At 45.2% G+C, this 27,398-nt stretch overlaps 1 protein-coding gene across 12 annotated transcripts in view; it reads left to right on the forward strand.

The window, feature by feature from the left end:
* Positions 1–27,398, forward strand: part of GRIN1 (glutamate ionotropic receptor NMDA type subunit 1) — a 120,024-nt gene that overhangs the window by 54,800 nt on the left and 37,826 nt on the right. For all 12 annotated transcript variants that reach the window (XR_012247439.1, XM_073640483.1, XM_073640484.1 and 9 more), the window contains 3 exons: positions 21,176–21,311; positions 21,395–21,522; positions 22,296–22,460. Coding sequence is in view for 11 of the 12 variants with exons in the window: in XM_073640483.1 (XP_073496584.1) it covers positions 21,176–21,311; positions 21,395–21,522; positions 22,296–22,460 (429 nt within the window). In the remaining variant the exon portion in view is untranslated. The remainder of the gene's footprint in view (positions 1–21,175; positions 21,312–21,394; positions 21,523–22,295; positions 22,461–27,398) is intronic.

Genomic DNA, 27,398 nt, shown 5'->3' on the forward strand with positions numbered 1-27,398 from the left:
TAATTTTTCCTGAGCAATCGTGGAAGCAGCTAAAAATATACCCTTGGAATTTAAACAGGCAATACGGGCGTGACTGACCATTTTTTTTTCTTTCTTCATACGAAGCTCACAGCCTTTAATCAAATGACCAGATTTTCCACAATAGAAGCACAAGCCTTCTGAAAAACGACGGTGTTTTTCTTGAGAGCGAGGTGCCACCGATCCAATCTCCATCGGTTCACCACTGTTAGTACACACATTATCATAACCAGAAACTGACATAGCAGAGGATTTGCTCTCATTAACCCTAGCACGCAGTCTTCTGTCCACCCGTATAGCTAATTGCATAGCCTGTTGCAAATCCTCAGGTGTAGGATAAGCAATTAGCAGGTCTTTAACCTTTTCACTGAGCCCAGCAAGAAATAGACTTTTCAGAGCAGAATCGTTCCACCCTGTTTGAGTGGACCAACGACGAAAATGTGTACAATATTTTTCCATATTACCTGATCCTTGTTTTAAACGTCTCAACTCAGTCTCAGCTGATGCCACACGGTCAGGATCATCATATAATAGTCCTAAAGCAGAAAAAAAACTATCCACTGATCTGAAGCATGTATCACTAGGTTGCAAAGAAAAGGCCCACTCCTGAGGCTCTTTGCGCAAAAGTGACATTATGAACCCTACGCGCTGGGATTCATCCCCAGAGGACTTGGGTCTCAAACGAAAATACAATAAGCAAGCATTTTTAAATGAAAAAAATTCTCGATGTTCACCAAAAAATAAATCCGGCAAACATACCTTAGGCTCCAAGAAATATGCTCCAGGACAGTTACTCACGTGCTGACGGAGCTCGGCCACTTCCAGAGAGAGTCCCTGCAGGTGTTTAGCCAAATCCTGAACCGACACCATGATGGAACAAAAAAAAATCTTTCCTTAGAGAATTTACAGGCTGGACTTACTGTTATGTTCTGCTACCAAAGCTAAGGAAAGAGAGGAGATCTGTCCCTACTATAAGACTCAGCTGAATCCCTACGATGTAACAGGGAACCTGATCCTGCGATCAGACCTGCTAAAGTCCTAATCTAGTCTGTACGGAGACCTATAGATTTGGGGAGGGAATCCCTACAAGTACTAAGGACTGGGAGGAATATGGGACACCTCCTAACAGAAATAGCAGCAGACAGACGAACAAACAAAATAGATAGAACCTAGAGGTCCGTAGACCAAGCAAACTAACAGAGTTAGATACAGAGCACAGGCTAGCTAGAAAGTAGATATACAATGAAGTCCAGCAAAGCCAGAAGGGCGGAGCAGGATTAAATAGGCCAACAAGGTCATGTGACCAGCAAAGGAAAAAAAACCTAACAGCAAGGTTCTAACACATATCCATTTGAGATGGTCTCAATAGACTTTCTACATCTCGAGACGTGCAAGGGTGCTTACGAATACATCTTGGTGGTGATGGACCATTTCACTCGATTTGCTCAAGCATATGCCACCACCAATAAATCAGGTCGAACAGTGGCAGAGAAGATCTTCAATGATTTTGCTTTGAGGTTTGGATTCCCTACGAGGTTACACCTCGACCAAGGAAGAGAATTTGAGAGCCAGCTCTTTGCCAAGATAGGAAAGTACTGAAGAATTCAGAGATCCCACACAACACCCTATCACCCAGAGAGTAATGGACAAGTTGAATGTTTTAACTGGACATTATTGTCGATGTTGCGCACTTTAACAGCTGACGAGAAGAAAGACTGGAACAGTTCCCTGTCAAAAGTGGTACATGCCTATAACTGTACAAAGAGCGATGCAACGGGTTACTCACCCTTTTTCCTATTGTATGGACGATCGCAAAGACTGCCAATCGACATCATGTTCGATAATCCGGTGTCAGAGACTTACAGAACATATCCGGAGTACGTTCGGAAATGGAAGGAATGGATGGCAGAGGCATACAACATAGCGTCCAAAGTGGTTACACAAGGATAGAGCAAGAGTAAGGCGTAGTGCTGAGCGAATTTGTTCGGCATTTCAAATTTGTGTTCGTGTTCAGGGTTCCGGCTTGTTCGCGCCAAAAAAATTGGCTCTGCCCACAAACATCCCTGATTTGCCACCCTGTCACGCAGATGTCATCTGCGTGACAGCGTGGCAAAATCAGGGATGTTCGTGGGTGGAGCCGATTTTTTGGCGCGATCTGCGTGACAGCGTGGCAAATCAGGGATGTTCATGGGCGGAGCCGATTTTTTGGCGCGAACAATCCGGAACCCCGAACACGAATTTGAAATGCCGAACAAATTCGCTCAACACTAGTAAGGAGTACTATGATCGAAAATGTTATGGAGCAGAATTGGCACTGGGAAGCCGGGTGCTAGTAAAGAACGTACGTGAGAAAGGCGGTCCAGGAAAACTTTGTTCGTACTGGGAAGACAAGGTGTATGTGGTCGTAAGGAGGAAAGCTGATGACAGCCCAATTTATGAAATCCGATTTGAAACGGGAGACAAGAAAACCAGAATAGTCCATCGGAATTTACTACTACCTTGTGATTATCTCCCACAACAAGACTTACCAGAAGTAGGCCGACATCATCCGAGATCGACTAAAGGACCACCACAGGCTGAAGCTCCGAAGGTGGATAGTGACCTTGAAAGTTCTGATGGAGAAGAACGCACCGTTGTATTTCTCGGACTGGCAAGGAGAGGAATGTACCATCCTCAGGAGAGTGAACTATGTCCCGAGGCTCCAGAGTTTGTACCAAGGAGTACAGATGAAGCCCAATTCAGATCTGATGATCGAACACCGGCCCCTGAAGAGACTGATCAAAACTCAGGAGGAGCGGAATTACCAGACCGTGCGGAAACAAACGACTCAGGAGAAGTACAGGAACTTACAGAAGCAGCTCCAAGAGCATCTGAGGAAGCACGGGAAATGAGTACGGCAGAAGAAACTCCTGTGACCGAAGAACCCGTAGTATCTGAGGAACAACCCATCAGGAGGATGTCGACTCGAGAAGTGAGGCGGCCCGTGATGCTGACATATGAGACACTTGGTGAACCCAGTCAAGTGCAAAGGACTGTAGACTGGAAACAGGTATCTCTGCCTGCGAACCAGGTAAGCCCACTTGAGTGGAATTCACCACCAAGAGGCAAAATGGAAGATGTTGCCTGGTGGAAAGACTTGTTTTCATGGTTTGATTTTTCTTCAAAGACTTTGTAGAAACAAAGAACTGTTAAAGGCTAGAGAGAGAGAGCTCGTTGAAGACGTACGAAAAGCTCCAGCTTAAGAGATGCTGATTGTTTTAATTGTGTTAATTGTTTATTTCTTACAGGCGTCCTACAAGAAAAAGGTCATAAGAATAGGTTGTTATCAATGTTTATGAACGTTATACCAATTTGTCAATGCCAATTTGTATATAAAGCTATCCAACTTTCACCACTGTCTCAGAATTGGTCAGATTGACCAATTAGGGAGAATGTTGATGACGACATTTAAAAAGGAGGGAAGAGCGTGACATGTAGAAGTAGCGCTGTTGCTTTAAAAGCATCCAGCAACTAGAGGGGTTAACACAGTCACAGGAGACAGGGAGGGTTTTAGCAGATCCCCAGGGGGATTGTGGGGAAGCTGTTTACTATCTGGCTGGAGCCAAAGAGAAAGGTGGTGTGTGTGTTCTGTATCCCACAGAAGCATTCCTGCAAGTGAAAAGAATTCAAGTCAGGAGTGAAGCTAAGCACAGGTCAGGTAGAGTTCCTGAACTAGCAGTGCAGAGTATTGTCAGGCAGAAAGATAGGGACTGGAAGAAATAGTGTCACAGGGATCATCTCCTTCCCCAAACCCTCCCCATCTCCTCCATCTCACTGTGCTGTAAAGAAGGCTGTGTTCATTAATGTGCCTTTGCATTAGAACTGTGCTGTCCTGTACTACTGGGAAGATTGTGAATTGCTGTGCTGCTAAGGAAACTGTACTGTTTGTCACTGGAGCCTGTTGCTCATAAGACTTAACTTGCACTGGCTGCGCGGCTTATTAAATGCTACTGTTCTACCGTTTATGAGAACTCTTGTCAAGTGTGTCTGGTCAGCAAGTGAAACAACCTACGTGTCTGTACCTGAGGGTCAATACCCCTGTGTGCATGAGAGAAGCTGCAGCACATGGTCTATGGTCACACTGAGTAACAGTTCCCCCAGGATTCCAAAGAATTCATTTAACCTGTCTCGCCCCTATCTGAACCTAGCGTCATGCGTGTAACATATGCTCTTATGACAGCTCACTGATCGTTCACTGACCTGCCTCCTATTTTACATAAGGCATCTAGTAGTGCGGGGCTAGGTAAAATAGGAGGCAGGTAAGTGAAGGCACAGTGAGCTGTCATAAGAGCATACAGATGATTATGTAAGCAGGGCACCAGATAGAGCGCCCCCCACAGGCCGTCCTGAAGCACGGGCATATCATTATCTTCAAACTGAAAGTAAAGATCACACAAGAGCCACAGGACCGATTTCATCAATCAAGGAATCATTTTAATCAGTGTAATGTCACCCACCTAATAGTGTAGGTAGTTTACTGAGCACAATCCTGCTGACAGGTGCACTTTAAGTCACCAGCCCAGTCTGCATCCACATAGCTTGTATGTTCTAGATCTTCTGTTGCATATATCTTTAAATTTATGTCTTGAGTCTCTTTCAAGTATCAAATTACTCTTACCAGTCTTTTTGGTGCGGTTTTTCCACATATTTGCAGAGAATTCCAATTGTTGCTGCAATATCTGGTCGAGTCATAGTTGCTATGTATAGATGTGCCCCCACTGCCTGTCTATTTCTCATTGTTAGGTAAAAGATCATCTTCTCCTTCCAACTTTAAGTAAGATGGCTCCATTGGGGTTGATAAACCTTTGGCTTCTGACATTCCAAACTGATTCAGAATTGAGTTGATTTTTGCACTTTGGTTTAGAATAAAGCTTCCATCTTCTTCTCTTTGGACCTGGATTCCTAGATAATATGTCACATTTTCAAGGACTTTAGTTTCAAAATGCTGATTCAGAATTTTAGTCATCTTTGCAATTTCTGTTTCCTCTTGATGAACCAGAATCACATTGTCCACATATAAGAGAATATACTTTCCGTCTGTACATTTTGTGTATAAACACGGATCTGCTTGACCTCTTTTAAATCCTTTTTCCAATAAGACTTTGTTCATTTCGGTGTTCTACGCTCTTGCAGATTGCTTAAGGCGATGGAGAGATTTTAGTATTTTGCAAACGAGATTCTCTTCACACTCTTTGATATAACCCTCAGGTTGAGTAATGTACAAGTCCTCTTCAATGTTACCATTTAACCTCTGTATGACCTATGACATATAGGTATGTCATAGGTCGCACCTTTTCATCAGCTAACATGTGCCCCTAACAGCTGTGGGTAGAATCGCGATCCATCCGTAGCTGTTAACATGTTAAATGCCGCTGTCAATCTCTGACAGCGGCATTTAACATGATCACACCGGGATCGTGTCATTAGCTCCGCCCATTGGCATGCCCGTGACATGATTGCAGGCCGCCAATGGGTTGGCATGACAACCCGGGGTCTGCAGGAGACCCATGTGGTTGTCATTGCCGAATTGCTGTGAGCGGCGCCCAGTGGCCAGCGCTCATAGCAGATGATCATTTCTGCTACACATAGCATGGCTGAAGTTATGTGTAACTCAAGCGATCAGATGATTCCAGCTTCAAATCTCCCATGGAGACTATTGAAGCAAGTATCAAAAAAAAGTTTTTTAAAAAAATATAAAAGTACAAATCACCCCCCTTTCATCCCATTCAAAATAAAACAATAAAAAACAAAACAAAATATACACTGCTCAAAAAAATAAAGGGGACACTTAAACAACAGAATATAACTCCAAGTAAATAAAGCTTCTGTGAAATCAAACTGTCAACTTAGGAAGCAACACTGATTGACAATCAATTTCACATGCTGTTGTGCAAATGGAATAAACAATAGATGGAAATTATTGGCAATTATCAAGACACCCTCAATAAAGGAGTGGTTCTGCAGGTGGGGACCACAGACCACATCTCAGTAGCAATGCTTTCTGGCTGATGTTTTGGTCATTTTTGAATGTTGGTAGTGCTTTCACACTCGTGGTAGTGTGGCGCTCCTGAGGGTTCAGTCGCCACAGGGGTACTGCACCTCAGAAGGAGGTGTGGTATCTCCTCTCCCAGGTAAGGATGGAGTACCTCACATGACCCCAACCACACACTCAACACTACACCACTCCAGTTCTGAAGGGGGTCTAAAGCACCATAGTGCTGCCCCGGGCCTGAATGGAGGAGTTGGGGGGAACCAAAGTTAAGGGGAACCACGTAGTGAGTGAGGGTGGAGGAAGCACTTTACTTAGGCACTAATTAGAATCATAAAAGTACAGACCAAAAGTTTGGACACACCTTCTCATTTAAAGATTTTTCTGTATTTTCAAGATTTTGAAAATTGTACATTCACACTGAAGGCATCAAAACTATGAATTAACACATGTGGAATTATATACTTAACAAAAAAGTGTGAAACAACTGAAAATATGTCTTATATTCTAGGTTCTTCAAAGTAGCCACCTTTTGCTTTGATGACTGCTTTGCACACTCTTGGCATTCTCTTGATGAGCTTCAAGAGGTAGTCACCGGAAATGGTTTTCACTTCACAGTTGTGCCCTGTCAGGTTTAATAAGTGGGATTTCTTGCCTTATAAATGGGGTTGGGACCATCAGTTGTGTTGTGCAGAAGTCAGGTGGATACACAGCGGATAGTCCTACTGAATAGACTGTTAGAAATTGTATTATGGCAAGAAAAAAGACGCTAAGTAAAGAAAAACGAGTGGCCATCATTACTTTAAGAAATGAAGGTCAGTCATTCCGAAAAATTGGGTAAACTTTGAAAGTGTCCCCAAGTGCAGTTGCAAAAACCATCAAGAGCTACAAAGAAACTGGCTCACATGAGGACCGCCCCAGGAAAGGAAGACCAAGAGTCACCTCAGCAGACACATCTCTACAACAACTGTTAAGAGGAGACTTTGTGCAGCAGGCCTTCATGGTAAAATAGCTGCTAGGAAACCACTGCTAAGGACAGGCAACAAGCAGAAGAGACTTGTTTGGGCTAAAAAACACAAGGAATGAACATTAAACCAGTGGAAATCTGTGCTTTGGTCTGATGAGTCCAAATTTGAGATCTTTAGTTCCAACCACCGTGTCTTTGTGCGACGCAGAAAATGTGAACGGATGGACTCTACATGCCTGGTTCCCACCGTGAAGCATGGAGGAGGAGGTGTGATGGTGTGGGGGTGCTTTGCTGGTCACACTGTTGGGGATTTATTCAAAATTGATGGCATACTGAACCAGCATGGCTACCACAGCATCTTGCAGCGGCATGCTATTCCATCCGGTTTGCGTTTAGTTGGACCATCATTTATTTTTCAACAGGACAATGACCCCAAACACACCTCCAGGCTGTGTAAGGGCTATTTGACCAAGAAGGAGAGTGATGGGGTGCTACGCCAGATAACCTGGTCTCCACAGTCACCAGACCTGAACCCAATCGAGATGGTTTGGGGTGAGCTGGACCGCAGAGTGAAGGCAAAAGGGCCAACAAGTGCTAAGCATCTCTGGGAACTCCTTCAAGATTGTTGGAAGACCATTTCCGGTGACTACCTCTTGAAGCTCATCAAGAGAATGCCAAGGTTGTGCAAAGCAGTCATCAAAGCAAAAGGTGGCTACTTTGAAGAACCTAGAATATAAGACATATTTTCAGTTGTTTCACACTTTTTTGTTAAGTATATAATTCCACATGTGTTAATTCATAGTTTTGATGCCTTCAGTGTGAATGTATAATTTTCATTGTCATGAAAATACAGAAAAATCTTTAAATGAGAAGGTGTGTCCAAACTTTTGGTCTGTACTGTATAACTGGAGGCCATCTTTATAACAAGGTCTTTGGTCGTGGGTTCTTGGTACGGCAAGTCAGCACAAGGCTGCAGCCAGCTGAGGGTCCACGGTTCCTGGTCTCAGGCCTCGAGACGGGGGTTTGGGGCAGAGTTATAACCGGCTCTGTCCCCGGTCAGAGTCCACCCAAGAAGGCCCAGGAGGGGAGCAGAGGAGTTAGGCTCCACAGGCGAAAGGATCTCAGGGGGTGCGGAAGGAGCGGAGTCGCCACCTGCATACCTTATTCTGGCCCTGCCAGAGAGACCCTGCCGCAAAAGGGGGTACTGGTCCCCGATTATCTGACTTTGCACTTCACGTCTCTGTCAGAAAAGTCCGGAGGCTTATGTGGATCCCAGGGTGATACGGACGGAGGGGTGTCGCCACCTGTATGCCCTAATCTGAGTTTATCCAGAGGGACCCGGCCTTACGCCACGTTCTCACCACCAGTCACCAAAAAGGGCACCCAGTCAGTCCTGGAGCTACACGCTACCCACAAGGGACATCACAGTACCCGTACGGGACTCAGTGGGGGACACAAGGCGGGAAAAGTTCAACAAGAGAGGAACACACTAAAGCGGGGGTCCTGTCAAGCGCTCCTGAACTACCTGGAGTGTGTTGAACCCCACCCTGGCGGCCGCAGCTCGCCGTGTGACAGCAGAGAGAAGCTCTGAGCTGACAAATCGCCACAGTGAGTAAAGACTTGGATGACTTCAACTACAGCCTTTGTCTGTTCTTTCCTCCGCGGCTGTGCACCCGCCAACGCTCTATTCTACACCCTCTCTCTACGCTGCCCTGAGGCCCCGCTCCACCTGTGGGGAGCCGCACCCACTAAGCTGCCTGAACACCGGCCTCAGAGGACTGCCGCAGCGCTGGTGATCCTCACCAGACACCACGGGTGGCGTCACGAACATTCCCCTATCCCATATAAGTTTCCCCCCTTTTCTTCTAAGAGTGACCCCAGGGTACGGGCCCGGGAGCCGGCCACCGCGACATCCCCCGGGATCAGGCAACAACAAGGCCCGGGCGCCGAGTTGTCCCCATCCCCTGGGCGCGTCAGTAGCATGAGACAGACTCTACAACCCACAGAAGTTGCTCAGGTAGTGCAGCTCATCCAGGATGGCACATCAATGCGAGCAGTGGGAAAGAAGGTTTGCTGTGTCTGTCAGCGTAGTGTCCAGAGGCTGGAGGCGCTATCAGGAGACAGGCCAGTACACCAGGAGACGTGGAGGGGGCCATAGGAGGGCAACAACCCAGCAGCAGGACCGCTACCTCCGCCTTTGTGCAAGGAGGAACAGGAGGAGCACTGCCAGAGCCCTGGAAAATGACCTCCAGCAGGCCACAAATATGCATGTGTCTGCACAAACGGTTAGAAACCGACTCCATGAGGGTGGTATGAGGGCCCGACGTCCACAGATGGGGGTTGTGCTCACAGCCCAACACCGTACAGGACGCTTGGCATTTGCCACAGAACACCAGGATTGGCAAAGTCGCCACTGGCGCCCTGTGCTCTTCACAGATGAAAGCAGGCTCACACTGAGCACATGTGACAGACGTGACAGAGTCTGGAGACGCCGTGGAGAGCGATCTGCTGCCTGCAACATCCTTCAGCATGACCGGTTTGGCAGTGGGTCAGTAATGGTGTGGGGTGGCATTGTGAGACCATATTCTGGTGCGGTTGGCCCTGGGTTCCTCCTAATGCAGGACAATGCCAGACCTCATGTGGCTGGAGTGTGTCAGCAGTTCCTGCAAGACGAAGACATTGAAGCTATGGACTGGCCCTCCTGTTCCCCAGACCTGAATCCGATTGAGCACATCTGGGACATCATGTCTCGCCCCATCCACCAAAGTCACGTTGCACCAAAGACTGTCCAGGAGTTGGCGGATGCTTTAGTCCAGGTCTGGGAGAAGATCCCACAGGAGACCATCCGCAACCTCATCAGTAGCATGCCTTGGCGTTGTACGGAGGTCATACAGGCACGTGGAGGCCACACACAATACTGAGCCTCATTTTGACTTGTTTTAAGGTCATTACATCAAAGGTGGATCAGCCTGTAGTGTGTTTTTCCACTTTAATTTTGGGGGTGACTCCAAATCCAGGCCTCCATTGGTTAATAAATTTGATTTCCATTGATGATTTTTGTGTGATTTTGTTGTCAGCACATTCAACTTTGTACAGAAGAAAGTATTCAATGAGAATATTTAATTAATTCAGATCTAGGATGTGTTATTTGAGTGTTCCCTTTATTTTTTTTAGCAGTGTACATATTTGGTATCGCAGCGTACAGAATTGCCCGATCTATCAATATATAAAAAGAATTAATCCAATTGGTAAACAGCATAATGAAAATAATAATAAAACACCAGAATTAAGTTTTTTTGGTCGTCGCAACATTGCAATAAAATGCAACAACAGGTAATCAAAAGTCGTATCTATCCCAAAATTGTATCAATAAAAACATCAGTGCAATGCACAAAAAATAAGCTATCACCCGGCCCTGAACCCGAAATATGGAGACTCTACGGGTCTTGGAAAATAGCGCTACTTTTCTTTACAGAACTTTAGATTTTTTTATCACCACATATTTAAAAAAGAACCTATACATGTCTGGTATCTACAAACTCGTAATGACCTGGAGAATCATAATGGCAGGTTAGTTTTAGCATTTAGTGAAAAACAATTGTGGAATTGCACTTTTTTTGCAATTTCACCGAACTTGGAATTTTGTTCCCGTTTTCCTGTACGCTATATAGTAAAATCAATGCCCTCACATGGCCATATTGATAGAAAAATAAAAAAGTTATGGCTCTGTGAAAAAGAGGAGCAAAAAACGAAACTCAAAAACGGAAAAACCCAAGGTGGTGAAGGGGTTAAAAAGGCAGTTTTGATGTCCAAATGTCTGCCAAACATCTTTTGTACAGGAGCTATAGCCATTAGAGTCATGAATGTGGTCTGCTTAGCAACTGGAAAAAATGTGGCATCATAATCTTCACCATATTTCTGAGAATATCCTTTTGCGACTAATCTTGCTTTAAACCTGTGAACCTTGACTTCAGAGTCATACTTGCTCTTAAAAACTCATTTATATTTGATTGCTTTCTTGCCTTTTGCTAGTTTGGTGAGTTTCCAAGTTTGAAGTTAATGAGGGGACTTCATTTCCTTATTAGCAGCATTAATCCACTTCAGTTTTCCATGGACAGTTAGTTATTGCATCTAATCCCATGACTGTGGCTCTAACTCAGGTAGTGTTTTGACAAAGTAGGATAGATGCTTGGCTAGTATACCCTTGTTTGATCTCGACAATCTCCTGACTTCAGGTTCACCTGATTCTTCCGTTCCACCTTCAATGGTTGAAAAACCTAACCAAACTTCTACATCCTTTTCCTTCAGCTGGACTACTGGTATGATGTCATAAAACTTGAGCGACACAAAGTTCTCATCAATCACTATATCTCTGCTTATTGTGACCTTGCTCATTTCTGGGTGCAGGCTTCTATATCCTTTCTGGGTTTCACTGTAGCCCACCAGGATACCTTCTTTTGCATGAGATTCTCACTTGGTATGTTTTTCTTTGAGAATATGTACAAATATTTTACTTGTAGTTCAGGCTTCTTGCTGTTCCATTGCTCAAATGGAGTTTTCTCAGTAGCTTTACCTGGTAGCCTGTTTTGAAGATAGCAAGCTGTTATGATTGTTTTGCCCCAATATGTGGTTGGCACATCTGTGTCAAATAACGTATTTCTTCCACTTTCACAAAGTGTCCGGTTCCTTCTTTTTGCTACACCATTTTGTTCAGGGTTGTATAGTACAGTGGTCTGAAACAAGATTCCATTTTTCCTTAAAATGCTTTGTGTCTCATTACTTGTATATTCAGTTCCATTATCTGCACTCAGAATTTTTGGCATTCTGCCAAATTTGTTACATATTTCAGTCAGAAATATTTCAAGTTTCTCTGGAACTTCATCTTTAATGTGAAGCAGATAGACAACTGTGTATCTTGAATAATCATCGATCAATGTGAGAAAATATCTTCTCATCTTTCTAAGAGTTTGAGTACTCATTGGACCACAAACATCTGTGTGTATTAAGTCCAGAAGCTGTTTTGATTTTGTAGTGCCATTATTAGGAAAGGATTTTCTTGACATTTTAGATAGCTAGTACATTTCATTGTCTGATTACACAGATCGACTGTAATACAATAAGCAAGTTGTTTTTGAACTAACTTTCTTATTGCTTCTGGTTCTCTATGTGCAAGACGCCTATGCCATACATGGATACAATTCTTGTGTTGTTCATGTTTAACAGTGTTTACACTTTTCTTGCATTTTAGCTGATACAACTCATCTTGGATTTTCCATTCTGTGTGAATTTCTTTTTTGTTAAAATAGTTTTTATTGTGGGGATTTTTAACATATAACAGGGGAAAAAGGGAAGACATAATAAGCATACAGTACAGACCAAAAGTTTGGACACACCTTCTCATTTAAAGATTTTTCTGTATTTTCATGACTATGAAAATTGTACATTCACACTGAAGGCATCAAAACTATGAATTAACACATGTGGAATTATATATAAAAGCAAAAGGTGGCTACTTTGAAGAACCTAGAATATAAGACATATTTTCAGTTGTTTCACACTTTTTTGTTAAGTATATAATTCCACATGTGTTAATTCATAGTTTTGATGCCTTCAGTGTGAATGTACAATTTTCATAGTCATGAAAATACAGGAAAATCTTTAAATGAGAAGGTGTGTCCAAACTTTTGGTCAGTACTGTATATAATGACCAATACAAATTAAGATTAATAACAATGTAAAGTATCACCCCAACTATCTAAGGGGGAAGGGAAAAACAAGGAGAAAAGTCAGGATTAAAGAGGGAAGAAAAACGGACTTTCTTTTGAAAAGATACAACTTCATTTTCCTTATCTTGTGAGTTTCTTCACAGATAACAGATTAGGGACATAGAACTTGTCCTTTAGGCTACGGCCCCACCATCAGTATTTGGTCAGTATTTATCCTCGGCTGCGTGCACACGATGCGTTTTTCATGCGTTTATGCTGCATCAAAAACGCATGGTAATCCGCACCCCATGGTCCCCAATGGCATTCCGCATGTTCTATGCACATGCTGTGGATTTTTCCGCAGCGTTTCTGCAGCGCTCATAAATCCGCAGCATGTTCATTAATTTTGCGGAAGCGCAGCGGAAGCGCCGCTATTGACTTGCATTGAGACGCATAGAATCCGTGTCTGTACATTTGTACAAGCGGATTATATGCGGTTCAATGTGTGTATGGTACCCAAGTCTGGAGGAGAGGAGACTCTCACCCAGACCTGGGTACCATTGTACCTGTGAAAAAAAGAATAAAATAATAAATAAAGTTTATATTCACCTGTCCGACGGCCCCTGCAGTGCTTACCTTCCAGGACCTGAGATGACGTCGCGGTCATGTGACCGCAGGCTGTCTCGCGAGATGCCGGCAAGCCAGGAAGAAACCAGGAAGGAGCGCGACAGCACACGCGGCGGCATCGGAGGTAAGTATAGCTTTTATTTTTTTATTTTTACGGTCACACTATATAAATCCATGCCGTTTGCATGGATTTATACAGTGTGACCTAGTTGTCAAGCACTTTCCAAGTGATGCTATTGACGCGCCCCCTGGGCCATGTTCAGGGGATACCCAGAGCCGGATCTGACAGGGGTAGTAGTCCTCGTGGCGGTGACCCGGTCCGTGCCCAGGGTGTCAAACTAAGTGTGTGGCAGTCTTTGTAGATGTTGTTAAGTGTCGACTACGCCACCCGTTGATTTGCGGTCACAAGGCCGCCGCTGCAGAACAGTCCGCTGAGGCCGGTAGTATGTGTGCAGCGATGGTGGTATAACCCCCAACGGGAGGGGTATGGCCTCAGGGCAGCTGGTGTGGATGATGGAGGTAGTGGTAGTGCAGAAAGGAGAGTCAGAGGCGTGAGATGCAGTTTCAGGGTTTTTACTCACAGTAGTTCTTTCAGTCACTCTGGCCTTGAGTGACCACCCGAGCCGTGCTGCATTCACCAGGTGTGGGACTCGGCTAACCCCCAGGCAGTTCCGGAGCGTGGTCCTGAGCTTCCCTCTCACTCTCTCTACTGGCCGTTCCCACCAGGGATCCACTTTTGTCCGGTTCCCTTGGGCCTCCTGGTGGCAAAACCTTCTCTGGCTTTCCTGGCCCTACTCGTGGTGTACCTTCCTGGTGGATGTGGTGAGGGTCGTGGCAAAGCTTGACCACGACCTCCGGTTCCTGGCTAAGGGTTACTTTTGCCTCCGCCAGCTTGGGATCCGGTGCCCTCTTCTGCCAACCCTTCACCCTTTTGGCTTAATTCTGGGATCTCAGGGTTCCCTCTGGCTCTGCGTCTCTGGGCCTTTCTTCTCCTCTGCAGGCTTAGCCCTGGAGCTGGGTCCAGCCGGAGCCACAGCTCCCTGTCAGCCCTTCTGGCTGAGCTCCTCTGCTCGGCTTCTCCTCAGGCTGAACTGACTGACTGACTGACTGACCCTGATCTAAGATGGTGCCCACCATATATACTCCCTCTATGTGTGAGCCCAGGTAACTAGCACCCAATGAGCTCCTAACTCTATGCCCAGAGCCCCTCCCCTATCTGCCCCTACACTACTGGGATGTTCCACCCCCCCTCCCACTCCAGCCAGGGACAGACGCTGTCGTACCTGCACATTTATCTGGTGGGAGTACCGTAGTTCTGTCCCCCGGAAATGGGATGTATGTAGTGCATGCAGCCTACTGAGCTCAGTCCCACACTCCATCCTTACCCGGGAGTGGAATACCACACCTCTGGGTCGAGGTGCAATACCCCTGTAGCAGCCGAGTCCTCAGGGTGCTACACTATCACCTGGAAAGTGCTTGTCAGTCCGCATGCGGAAACACATGCGTTAACGCATGTGGATACGCATGTGAATCCGCATGTATTCTGCAGGAAAAACGCATGCACAATCTGCATGCGTTTTTTCTGCCAGGGAGATGCAGAAATGCTGCAGAAATTTTCTGCTTCATCTCTGCATCGTGGGCACATAGCCTATTTGTTAGCCAAAACCAGGTGAGGAACAATCAGAGAAAGGGTATAATAGTAACAAGTCACCAATTCTCCATTTTTGACCCATTCCTGGTTTTGGCTTACAAATACTGAGGAAAAATACTGACCAAATACTGATAGTAGGGCCGTAGCCTTAATGGGATCTTTGTGCTTTGTGTTGGGGAGACTTGACAATTATTGTAACCATCTCCTATTCCCTCGGAATTCATATACTGACCAGTAGCCAAGATCACTTTCTCTGACTTACTTTGGTCAAGCTTAGAGAAGAAGCTTCTGTCATTAGTCACTTGACTAGTTGCCCCAGAGTCTATACACTATACATGCTTTGATGTACTTGCATTAAGATTAAATGCAGCTTCAGTACTTGAAGTGTGATATTCTTCAGTAATGGCACTCTTAACCCTTTGATGATTATTTTGCTTTTTCAGCTGATTCATTCTAGCTTTCTAGACTCTACAGTCAGCCTTTAGGTGCCCTGATTTCTTTCAGACAAAACACTCACGTGTTTCCTTCAAATGACTTTTATTTTTGGGTAGATCTTATATTTTTAAAGCCGATTCTTCTTTGTATACCTCACTGCTGCTTACACTTTCTGTCTTTCTCTCATACTCATCTACAAGCTTTCCTCTGATGTACTCCAATGTAAGCTTATAATTTGGGCGTTGTAAGGCGGCGGTGTTCACACTGTGCAGTAACTGAGGCAGTGACCCAAGCAAGTCCAACATAAACAGCTTTTATTCAGCAACTCACGGGTAAACAGAAAAGTCCTCCAGTTCGCAGCCGGGTTAACACAAGTCCATAACAACAGTTGCCGGGGGCAATGGCCGCACCGGGCCGCTCAGAGCCTGACGGGTGCAGAGACTTCCCAGGCGTCGGTTCAGCTACTCACAGGTCCGCTGAGCTTTCCTGCTATCCTCCTAGCAGGTCCCAACACTGAACAGCACTAACCCTTAGAGCAGGATTTTTAAAGGACCTGTGGCAAGAGCCACTGGAAAACCCGGGTTGGAGGGAGGAGGCCGCCCCACTGCCTTCCTGTAGCCTCCCCCAAGAAATGAAGGCCCTGCCGGGTTTTACTTAAATTGCCTTAGCCAGATAGCCTGACCAGGTCAATGCTCACCTTCATTCCTGCATTGCAGCTGCAGCTGTGTCTGTGACTGCCATGCACTCCAACAGGTTTAATAGGTCTCTGTACATATTCTGGGGGATATATAACGTCCCTCGTATATGATCCCGGTCACTGCTTCACAGCATGCATCTAGTGCAGTTACAAGTGTGTCATACCTTTCTGGTAGACCGCTTAGTAGTAGTGCAGCAACATGAAAATCCTTTAGATCTTCCCCAATGCTCCGCAGGCGCTCCGCAATTTCTAGAGAATTTCTTATGTAATCCTGCATATCTTGGCCCTTATTTAGCTTAGACTGATACAGCTTTCTCATTAAATAGAGCTTATTGCTGAGATTTATACTTTCATGTACTTTCTGCAGCGGTTCCCACATTTTTTTTGCAGCTTCATATTTACATACATGCACAATCTGATCATCATATATACTGAGGGAGATAGTTATTTGTGCTTTTTGATCCTTCTCTACCCAGTCTTCTAGTAGTAGGTCAGGTCTAGACTCCTGTGTGTATTTCCACATACCTTCTCTTATCAGCAGCATCTTTACCTGAATTTCCAGGATTGGTAGTTCTGGTTAGTCAGATTTGTCACTGTGAACTTCACAGAGTTGCTGCTGGTGGCCATTTTTGCTTCTTCTTCTTAGTACACTTTTCTTCTCTCTCCTCTGGGCTGTTCTCTGGGTCTTTCAGTTTCTGGGCCCATAACCTGTTGACAGCAGATTAATCTCTATACTGTCCAGTCGTTCAACAGAGAATATATATTTACTAGCTATTGAACCCGTTCTACACCCGGATGTGGAGCATTTTTATTGGTATATGGTCTCCCATGCTGGTATGTGCTGCCCCTCTCTTGGTATTTGTGCTGCCCCCATCCCGTCCCCACCATCCTATTCTGGTATGCATGGCATCCCTCATCCCTATCCTGGTATGCATGGCACCCCTCATCCCTATACTGTAATGCATGGCACCCCTCACCCCCAATCCTGATATGCTTGGCACCCCTCACCCCCAATCCTGGTATCCATTGCACCTCTCAACCCCAATCCTGGTATGCATGGCACCCCTCACTCCCAATCCTGTTATGCATGGCACCCCTCATCCCTATCCAGGTATGCATGGCACCTCATCCGAATCCTGGTATGCATGCCCCCCCCCCACATCCCTATCCTGGTATGCATGGCCCCCTCATCCCCAATCCTGGTATGCATGGGCCCCTCATCCCCAATCCTGGTATGCATGGCACCCCTCATCTCCAATCCAGGTATGCATGGCACCCCTCATCCCCAATCCTGGTATGCATGGCACCCCTCATCCCCAATCCTGGTATGCATGGCACCCCTCATCCCTTATCCTGGTATGCATGGCACCCCTCATCCCCAATCCTGGTATGCATGACACCCCTCATGCCCAATCCTGGTATGCATAGCACCCCTCATCCCCAATCCTGGTATGCATGTCACCCCTTATCCTCAATCCTGGTATGTATGGCACCCCTCATTCCAAATCTGGTATACATTGCACTCCTCATCCCAATCCTGGTATGCATGCTCCCCTCATTGCAAATTTGGTATACATGGCACCCCTCATCCCAATCATGGTATGTATGGTACCCAATCCCTCATCCTGGTATGCATAGCACCACTCATCCCCCAATCCTGGTATGCATGGCACCCCTCATTCCAAATCTGGTATACATTGCACCCTTCATCCCAATCCTGGTATGCATGCCCCCCTCATCCCAAATTTGGTATGTCTGGTACCCCTCATCCCTATTCTGTTATGCATGGCACCCCTCACACCCCGATCCTGGTATGCATGGCACCCCATCCCTCATCCTGGTATGCATGGTACCCCTCATCCCTATTCTGGTGTGCATGGCACCCCTCACACAACTCATCCTGGTATGCATGGTCCCCTCACCCCCCAATCCTAGTATGCGTGTTCCCCTCACCCACCAATCCTGGTATGCATGGTCCCCTCACCCCCAATCCTAGTATGAATGGTCCCCTCACCCCCCAATCCTGGCATGGCACCCCATCCGTCATCCTGGTATGTATGGTACCCCTCATCCCTATCCTGGTATGTATGGCACCCCATCCCTTATCCTGGTATGCATGGTACCTCTCATCCCCCCAATCCTGGTATGTATGGCCTCCTCATCCCCCAATCCTGGTATGCTTGGCACCCCTCATCCCTATCCTGGTATGCATGGTACCCCTCATCCTGGTATGCATGGTACCCCTCATCCCTATTCTGGTATGCATGGCACCCCTCACCCCCCAATCCTGGTATGCATTTTTCCCTCACCCCCCAATCCTGGCATGGCACCCCATCCCTCATCCTGATATGTATGGTACCTCTCAACCCTATCCTGGTATGTATGGTACCCCTCATCCTGGTATGCATGGCACCCCATTCCTCATCCTGGTATGCATGGTACCCCTCATCCCTATTCTGGAATGTATGGCACCCCTCATCCCCCAATCCTGGTATGCATGGCCTCCTCATCCCCCAATCCTGGTATGCATGGCACCCAATCCCTCATCCTAGTATGTATGGCACCCCTCATCGCTATCCTGGTATGCATGGCACTCCATCCCTTATCCTGGTATGCATAGCACCCCATCCCTCATCCTGGTATGCATGGTACCCCTCATCCCTATTCTGGTATGCATGGCACCCCTCACACCGCAATCCTGGTATGCATGGTCCCCTTATCCTCGATCCTGGTATGTATGGCACCCCTCATTCCAAATCTGGTATACATTGCACCCCTCATCCCAATCCTGGTATGCATGCTCCCCTCATCACAAATTTGGTATACATGGCACTCCTCATCCCAATCCTGGTATGTATGGTACCCAATCCCTCATCCTGGTATGCATAGCACCACTCATCCCCCAATCCTGGTATGCATGGCACCCCTCATTCCAAATCTGGTATACATTGCACCCTTCATCCCAATCCTGGTATGCATGCTCCCCTCATCCCAAATTTGGTATGCATGGTACCCCTCATCCCTATTCTGGTATGCATGGCACCCCTCACACCCCGATCCTAGTATGCATGGCACCCCATCCCTCATCCTGGTATGCATGGTACCCCTCATCCCTATTCTGGTGTGCATGGCACCCCTCACACACCTCATCCTGGTATGCATGGTCCCCTCACCCCCCAATCCTAGTATGCGTGGTCCCCTCACCCCCAATCCTGGTATGCATGGTTTCCTCACCCCCAATCCTAGTATGAATGGTCCCCTCACCCCCCAATCCTGGCATGGCACCCCATCCCTCATCCTGGTATGTATGGTACCCCTCATCCCTTTCCTGGTATGTATGGTACCCCATCCCTTATCCTGGTATGCATGGTACCCCTCATCCCCCCAATCCTGGTATGTATGGCCTCCTCATTCCCCAATCCTGGTATGCTTGGCACCCAATCCCTCATCCTAGTATGCATGGCACCCCTCATCCCTATCCTGGTATGCATGGCACCCCATCCCTTATCCTGGTATGCATGGTACCCCTCATCCTCGTATGCATGGTACCCCTCATCCCTATTCTGGTATGCATGTCACCCCTCACCCCCCCAATCCTGGTATGCATTTTTCCCTCACCCCCCAATCCTTGTATGGTACCCCATCCCACATCCTGATATGTATGGTACCCCTCAACCCTATCCTGGTCTGTATACCCCTCATCCTGGTATGCATGGCACCCCATCCCTCATCCTGGTATGCATGGTACCCCTCATCCCTATTCTGGAATGTATGGCACCCCTCATCCCCCAATCCTGGTATGTATGGCCTCCTCATCCCCCAATCCTGGTATGCATGGCACCCAATCCCTCATCCTAGTATGCATAGCACCCCTCATCCCTATCCTGGTATGCATGGCACTCCATCCCTTATCCTGGTATGCATGGCACCCCATCCCTCATCCTGGTATGCATGGTACCCCTCATCCCTATTCTGGTATGTGTGGTACCCCTCCATCCTGGTATGCATGGTCCCCTCACCCCCCAATCCTGGTATGTATGGCACCCCTAATCCCTTTCACGCTGCACACACATACAAAAAAATAAACACTTATACTCACCTTGCTTCCCTGTGCTCCAGCGCTGCTGTGTCCTGTTCTGCCGGAGGAGGAGTGTGGTGCCGGAGTACGAGTGTGCCTACACTGAGCTGTCCGGCCCATTTTGCTGAAGACACACTGCAAATGTGTCTTCAGTAAAATGGCGCTGGATAGCGCTATGCGCATGCGCCGATTCCGATGCCTCCCTCCTGCCCCGGTCTCCGGCGAAGAGAGGCGCCGCGGCAACGCTCCTCCCGGTCAGGTAAGTATGGCACCGGAGATCGCAGTATGCGTTCAGTGTCTACGCATACCGTGATCTCTGGCGCCATACACACTCCTCTTACCTGTAAAGGCTGGATGTGGTCTTCTGTCTGGAGCCAGACTGCGTAGGCGTGTCACGCTTGCGCAGTCTATAAAGGCTTCAGACAGAGACACATATCCCCGGTTATATTATAGATTCAGTAACAAAGATAACACAGCTTACAACTGGTATTCATTATAGCTTAGGATCTTAACATCCTGTCTGTCAGCTTGCAAAGTTAATATAAAAGAATGTGCTCTAGCTACACACACAGTGAGCCGGAACTATCTGTTTTGTTTTGTTATTTTAACAGTTAGTTATTGGTAATACAGTGGCATGTAACAGTTTTGGCACCCCTGCTCAAAATTACTGTTATTGTGAACAGTTAAGCAAGTTGAAGATGAAATGATCTCTACAAGGTCTAAAGTTAAAGATGACACATTTCCTAGTATTTTAGGCAAAAAAAAAATACTCAGTGAACAGGAACATCCTATTTTTATTTATTTTTTGCTTTTTTTTTTACAATGCGTTATTGGCAATCTCACATTATTGATGGAGACAGAAACTCGTGCATTATTAAACAGTAGTAACTAGTAATTGATTAAATATATACAATAATAAGCATTATTCCAACACTATCCTCAGTTTATTCACTGCCGTTTCTCCCACAGATAGTTACCATTCATCAGGAACCCTTTGTATATGTGAAGCCGGCACTGCCGGACGGGTCCTGTAAGGAAGAATATGCCATAACTGGGGACCTGATCAAAAAAGTGCCATGTTTAGGACCCAACGACACCATTCCAGGTAGAGGATTTTTCGAGTGAGTGGACTTGACTCTTTCTCTATATTATTATGCTATATTCTGATCTCTATCATTCTCTTATTAGGTCGACCCACTGTACCCCAATGCTGTTATGGCTTCTGTATTGACTTATTACTCAAACTCGCAAAGGAGATGAGCTTCAATTATGAGTTTCACCTAGTGGCTGATGGGAAATTTGGTACCCAGGAGCGGGTGAGTTGTGTGGAGGTCATAGGCCAATTATTCACATCCATTATTTACCACAATTTATATGTTAACCATTCTAGCCATTAGGATTGTACCATGAATGGAGAGGGACTTATACAAATATGCCTCAAAGCAGTTTTTTTTTTAAAAAATTATACCCAAAGTGATAGGAAGGAGGTCCGTGATTTGTAAAGCCGTGGGCCTAAATCATGCCACAAACACTTTAATACAAAGCTGCACCCTTCCATTTAAAGTCATATTTGACACTTATCAAGCTGAAGGTGGGGCAGACAAGGACTCACATACACCTGAAGTCAACCCACATATAAATATAAGATGTCCTTCCCAAAGGGCCACCCTTGGGTAAAGTATTGGACCCTGTTTACACCCCTGGTTGAATGGGCTGCAATGACAGGCAAAGTAAGAGATTAGATCTGCATGTAATTATTCACCTTGTAGATATGCGTGCTTAGTCTGGCAAACGTGCAGGAATTGGAGCTACATGAGGGCATTTACTATGAATCCAAATGAAGTGGCTGACCCTGCAGGCCGGGTGGGACGACATGCCGCTGGCTCATCCACTTGTCAGATTCCGTGCAGCTGCTGGTGGATTAATCTGGGATAATACCTGACAAATTCACTTTTCCTCTTAGACTCTTCTGTTGTCAGATGTTCCTAATGTTATAAAACTTGTACTTGTAATCATCTTAGATTAATCTGATAAGAGGTTCCGTCCATGCCAAGATTGAGAATAAAGCAAGGTCATCGTTTCATTCCAGGTTAATAACAGTAATAAGAAAGAATGGAATGGGATGATGGGCGAGCTACTGAGTGGGCAAGCTGACATGATCGTTGCCCCGCTGACCATCAACAACGAGCGTGCTCAGTACATCGAATTCTCCAAACCATTCAAGTACCAGGGGCTGACCATCCTGGTGAAAAAGGTAGGAGGGGTAGAATTTGGTGGGAATGAGCAACAGCAATATGGGGTCTTCTACTGGTGCTAGTCACCATGCGTTTCTCAGAACCAGACAGTCCGGAGCTCATCAATCGTCCTACCAATCTTGCAGAGAGATGTGGCCTTTGGGCTAATTTACCTTACTGTGGAGGTCCACATGGAAAAGGAAACTTGTGGATGGAAAATCGGGAGGTAACATATCCTCTTTTACAGGCCATACCCCCTCCTCTCAAACACATTTCAGTTCCCTGAATGAGCGTCTGAATGCCAGAGCTGAGCCTGATGAAATTCAGGGAGCGATGCTTTCCTGGTGGCTTTGCAACACCTGGAAGCTTTGCCAATTCTTCTGAGAATGCGGGTTGTCTACCCTTTTCTGGGAGCCTCCAGAAAGGTCTATGCATCCTACTCCATGTGTATTGGGGTAGACATGTTGGGGCAACCAATTAAAGGCATTCTCTGGAACAAGGTAACTAAAGTTCATAGACTTTGCACTATGTAGTTTGTTTATGTAATGAGCAGAATACCAAAAGAAAAAAATCTTTACAAAAACAAGTCTATCTGGCTACGAAGCGAAGCATGACTTTTATTTCTAGGGTAAAGAATGCAAAGTAAAACATAATAAGTGTTCAGATAAAATGTAAAAAATCTAACATTCAAATAAGCAAAACAAAATGCACTTTGCCCTAAATAGAACAGAGGAAAAACATTGACCTACAAGAATCTTACTCAGAGATTTAAGGGGTTTTCCAGGACTTTGATATTGTTTGTCTATACTCAGGATAGGTCATCAATATCAGATTGGTGGAGGTTCTACATCCACCACCCTCAACGATCAAGTGTCACAGGGTCCTGCAGGGGCTGGATGTAAACATTGTACAGAACAGCACAGCTTCGCACACCGTGTAGTGGTCGTTCTCAGGTACTGCAGCTCAGCTTCTACTGAAGAGAAGTGAGCTACTGAAGTGTGACCTGAGCTGCAATACCTGAGAACGGCCACTACATGGTGAATAGAGCCATGCTTTTCCGGCTTCATACACGGTGTACTTGCAGCTGCCAAGAACCCGCTAACATGTGATTGGTGGGAGTGCCAGGTGTCTACTGCCCACTGATCTGATATTGGCTACCTATCCTACAGATAAGTTGTCAGTATAATAGTCCTGGCCAATCCTTTTAATCAAAGCTTGTGGGGTCACCTCATAATTATTGATTTATGCAGTGGAAGGAGACAAATACCATGGTAATATTTTCATAATTCTAATACCATACAGGACCATAGAGTGCATACATAACAGTGCCATCACAGTGTCACGCAGTGCCCAAATAATAATGTTATATAATGTTATATATAATATATAAATAATAATGTTACAGCAGGTGATGTAATTTTAGACCATAAAAGAAGCGGATTGTGGCAATTGTCCTATTTCTCCCCCCACCTATCCACCCCATTTGATTCTGATCATGCTAGTGTTCTTCACATGGTAAAAGAAATGCCAATAATAGATGATACATACAGTACAGACCAAAAGTTTGGACACACCTTCTCATTTAAAGATTTTTCTGTATTTTCATGACTATAAAAATTGTACATTCACACTGAAGGCATCAAAACTATGAATTAACACATGTGGAATTATATAGTTAACAAAAAAGTGTGAAACAACTGAAAATATGTCTTATATTCTAGGTTCTTCAAGGTAGCCACCTTTTGTTTTGATGACTGCTTTGCGCACACTTGGCATTCTCTTGATGAGCTTCAAGAGATAGTCACCGGAAATGGTCTTCCAACAATCTTGAAGGAGTTCCCAGAGATGCTTAGCACTTGTTGGCCCTTTTGCCTTCACTCTGCGGTCCAGCTCACCCCAAACCATCTCGATTGGGTTCAGGTCTGGTGACTGTGGAGGCCATGTCATCTGGTGCAGCACCCCATCACTCTCCTTCTTGGTCAAATAGCCCTTACACAGCCTGGTGGTGTGTTTGGGGTCATTGTCCTGTTGAAAAATAAATGATGGTCCAAATAAACGCAAACCGGATGGAATAGCATGCCGCTGCAAGATGCTGTGGTACCCATGCTGGTTCAGTATGCCTTCAATTTTGAATAAATCCCCAACAGTGTCACCAGCAAAGCACCCCCACACCATCACACCTCCTCCTCCATGCTTCACGGTGGGAACCAGGCATGTAGAGTCCATCCGTTCACCTTTTCTGCGTCGCCCAAAGACACTGTGGTTGGAACCAAAGATCTCAAATTTGGACTCAACAGACCAAAGCAGATTTCCAGTGGTCTAATGTCCATTCCTTGTGTTCTTTAGCCCACACAAGTCTCTTCTCCTTGTTGCCTGTCCTTAGCAGTGGTTTCCTAGAAGCTATTTTACCATGAAGGCCTGCTGCACAAAGTCTCATCTTAACAGTTGTTGAAGAGATGTGTCTGCTGCTAGAACTCTGTGTGGCATTGACCTGGTCTCTAATCTGAGCTGCTCTGTTAACCTGAAATTTCTGAGGCTGGTGACTCGGATAAACTTAGCCTCAGAAGCAGAGGTGACTCTTGGTCTTCCTTTCCTGGGGCGGTCCTCATGTGAGACAGTTTCTTTGTAGCGCTTGATGGTTTTTGCAACTTCACTTGGGGACACTTTCAAAGTTTTCCCAATTTTTCGCACTGGCTGACCTTCATTTCTTAAAGTAATGATGACCACTCGTTTTTCTTTACTTAGAATTTGTATTATGGCAAGAAAAAAGCAGCTAACAGTCTATTCAGTAGGACTATCAGCTGTGTTTCCACCAGACTTATGCACAACACAACTGATGGTCCCAACCCTATTTATAAGGCAAGAAATCCCACTTATTAAACCTGACAGGGCACACCTGTGAAGTGAAAAACATTTCCGGTGACTACCTCTTGTAGCTCATCAAGAGAATGCCAAGAGTGTGCAAAGCAGTCATCAAAGCATAAGGTGGCTACTTTGAAGAACCTAGAATATAAGACATATTTTCAGTTGTTTCACACTTTTTTGTCAAGTATATAATTCCACATGTGTTAATTCATAGTTTTGATGCCTTCAGTGTGAATGTACAATTTTCATAGTCATGAAAATGCAGAAAAATTTTTAAATGAGAAGGTGTGTCCAAACTTTTGGTCTGTACTGTATATGTAGAAAATGAAATTACAAATTGTCACAAATAACAGCCGGGTAGGGGCGTAGTTCGCAGATTCTACCGCTGCCACCAGTTTGTCAGGGGACGCAGCTCTGCTGCCTCCAATCGTCAGTGCAATTACGCAATTGTCTGATGAGTGATGGACAAGGCAGCGGCTGCTTCCGCTACTAGGCCAGTTATTGGGGAATTCACAGTCAGCGCATGGTATATACACCTCCGATTCCAACACATGGAATATATATATACCCCGATGCAATCACTGCCAACTCCACAATAACAAAAAGTAGCTACTAGCTGCCACCACCAATCGTTTATACAGGTCGATCGGACACCACATTACAGGTAGTGTATGGCTTCAAGGGTGCGGTTTACAGAGCAAGAGGAAAAGAGCTATTCAATTTTATATATTTAATACTGAAATGTAGGTATTGTTTATAAAAAAATATACAAAAATGATAGAATGGGAACAAAACAATACAGTATATACAATTACATAAAATAAAAGGGATAACAAAAGAAAATTACCAAAGCTGATCTCACGAAAATGGCTCAGAGCTTAGAGGACAGAGGTACTCCTTAGGAAAACAGATAGAACTACAGCATGCTGCACCTTCCAGGACTGACAAATGACCAAACCCAAATTCTATTTTTTATTAGATCAAGGTTAAGCCCACATACCTTCTTTTGGTGAGCTCATGTGGGGGCTGGTTGTTTGATGTACTATGTCTTTCAGAATGTTATGAAATCCCCAACTTACATGATTTCTTCACCCCTGGAGGTCCCAGGCTGTAGATATAGTCGTTATGTTTCCTATTGCGATTTTACCTTTATATAGAGATGAAACATGTCCTGGATAGCATCATCCATCTGAAGTTGGAGGGTTTAGAATGGCCTTACAGTGATGTGAGTGAATGCATTATGTTAGTTCCTTCGCTGTGACACGCAAAAAATATATCTTCCATACATATCGGATCAATGCAAACCCCAATATTCATCACTGATCACTGGCTCCAAAAAGTCTGGGAGCCATGCTTTGATCAGAGGAAGCTTATGCCTGGGAAGCATACTTTCCTGCCTCCAATGTGGAGTCCTACTTTAATGGAGGTTGAAATGTTAGTTCTTTCTCTCTTCCCCTGTTATAATTAATCCCATATGTTCAATGTGAGGGTGATATGTGCCCTCTCCAGATATGTCTTATGGATTTTAATTTTCCACTATGACACACATATGTACAGTTGGTATAAGTAGTGACATGGATCATGCTGGTATAACCTGGGCATTGCTATATAATAATATATTGTATGTACAAGCTGTATGACCTGGGCATCTTCTGTACATAATTATATATGTACAGCTGGTATATCCTGGGAATCTCCTGTATATAATTATATATGTACAGCTGGTATAACCTGGGCATCTCCTGTATATACATTATATATGTATAATCTGGGTATTTCCTGTATATAATTATATATGTAGCGCCTGTAAGACCTGGGCATCTTCTGTACATAATTATATAAGTATAGCAGATATATCCTGGGCATCTCCTGTATATAATTATATATGCACAGCTGGTATAACCTGGGCATCTCCTGTATATAATTATATATGTAGAACCTGAAAGACCTGGGCATCTCCTGTATATAATTATGTATGTATAGCTGGTATATCCAGGGCATCTCCTGTATATAATTCTATATGTATAGTTGGTATAACTGGGACATCTCCTGTATATACATTATATATGTATAATCTGGGTATTTCCTGTATA

This window comes from Phyllobates terribilis, unplaced genomic scaffold (assembly GCF_046119375.1).
Source record: "Phyllobates terribilis strain yellow unplaced genomic scaffold, ASM4611937v1 Scaffold_7__3_contigs__length_470593459, whole genome shotgun sequence".
In the NCBI taxonomy this organism is placed as follows: Eukaryota; Metazoa; Chordata; class Amphibia; order Anura; family Dendrobatidae; genus Phyllobates; species Phyllobates terribilis.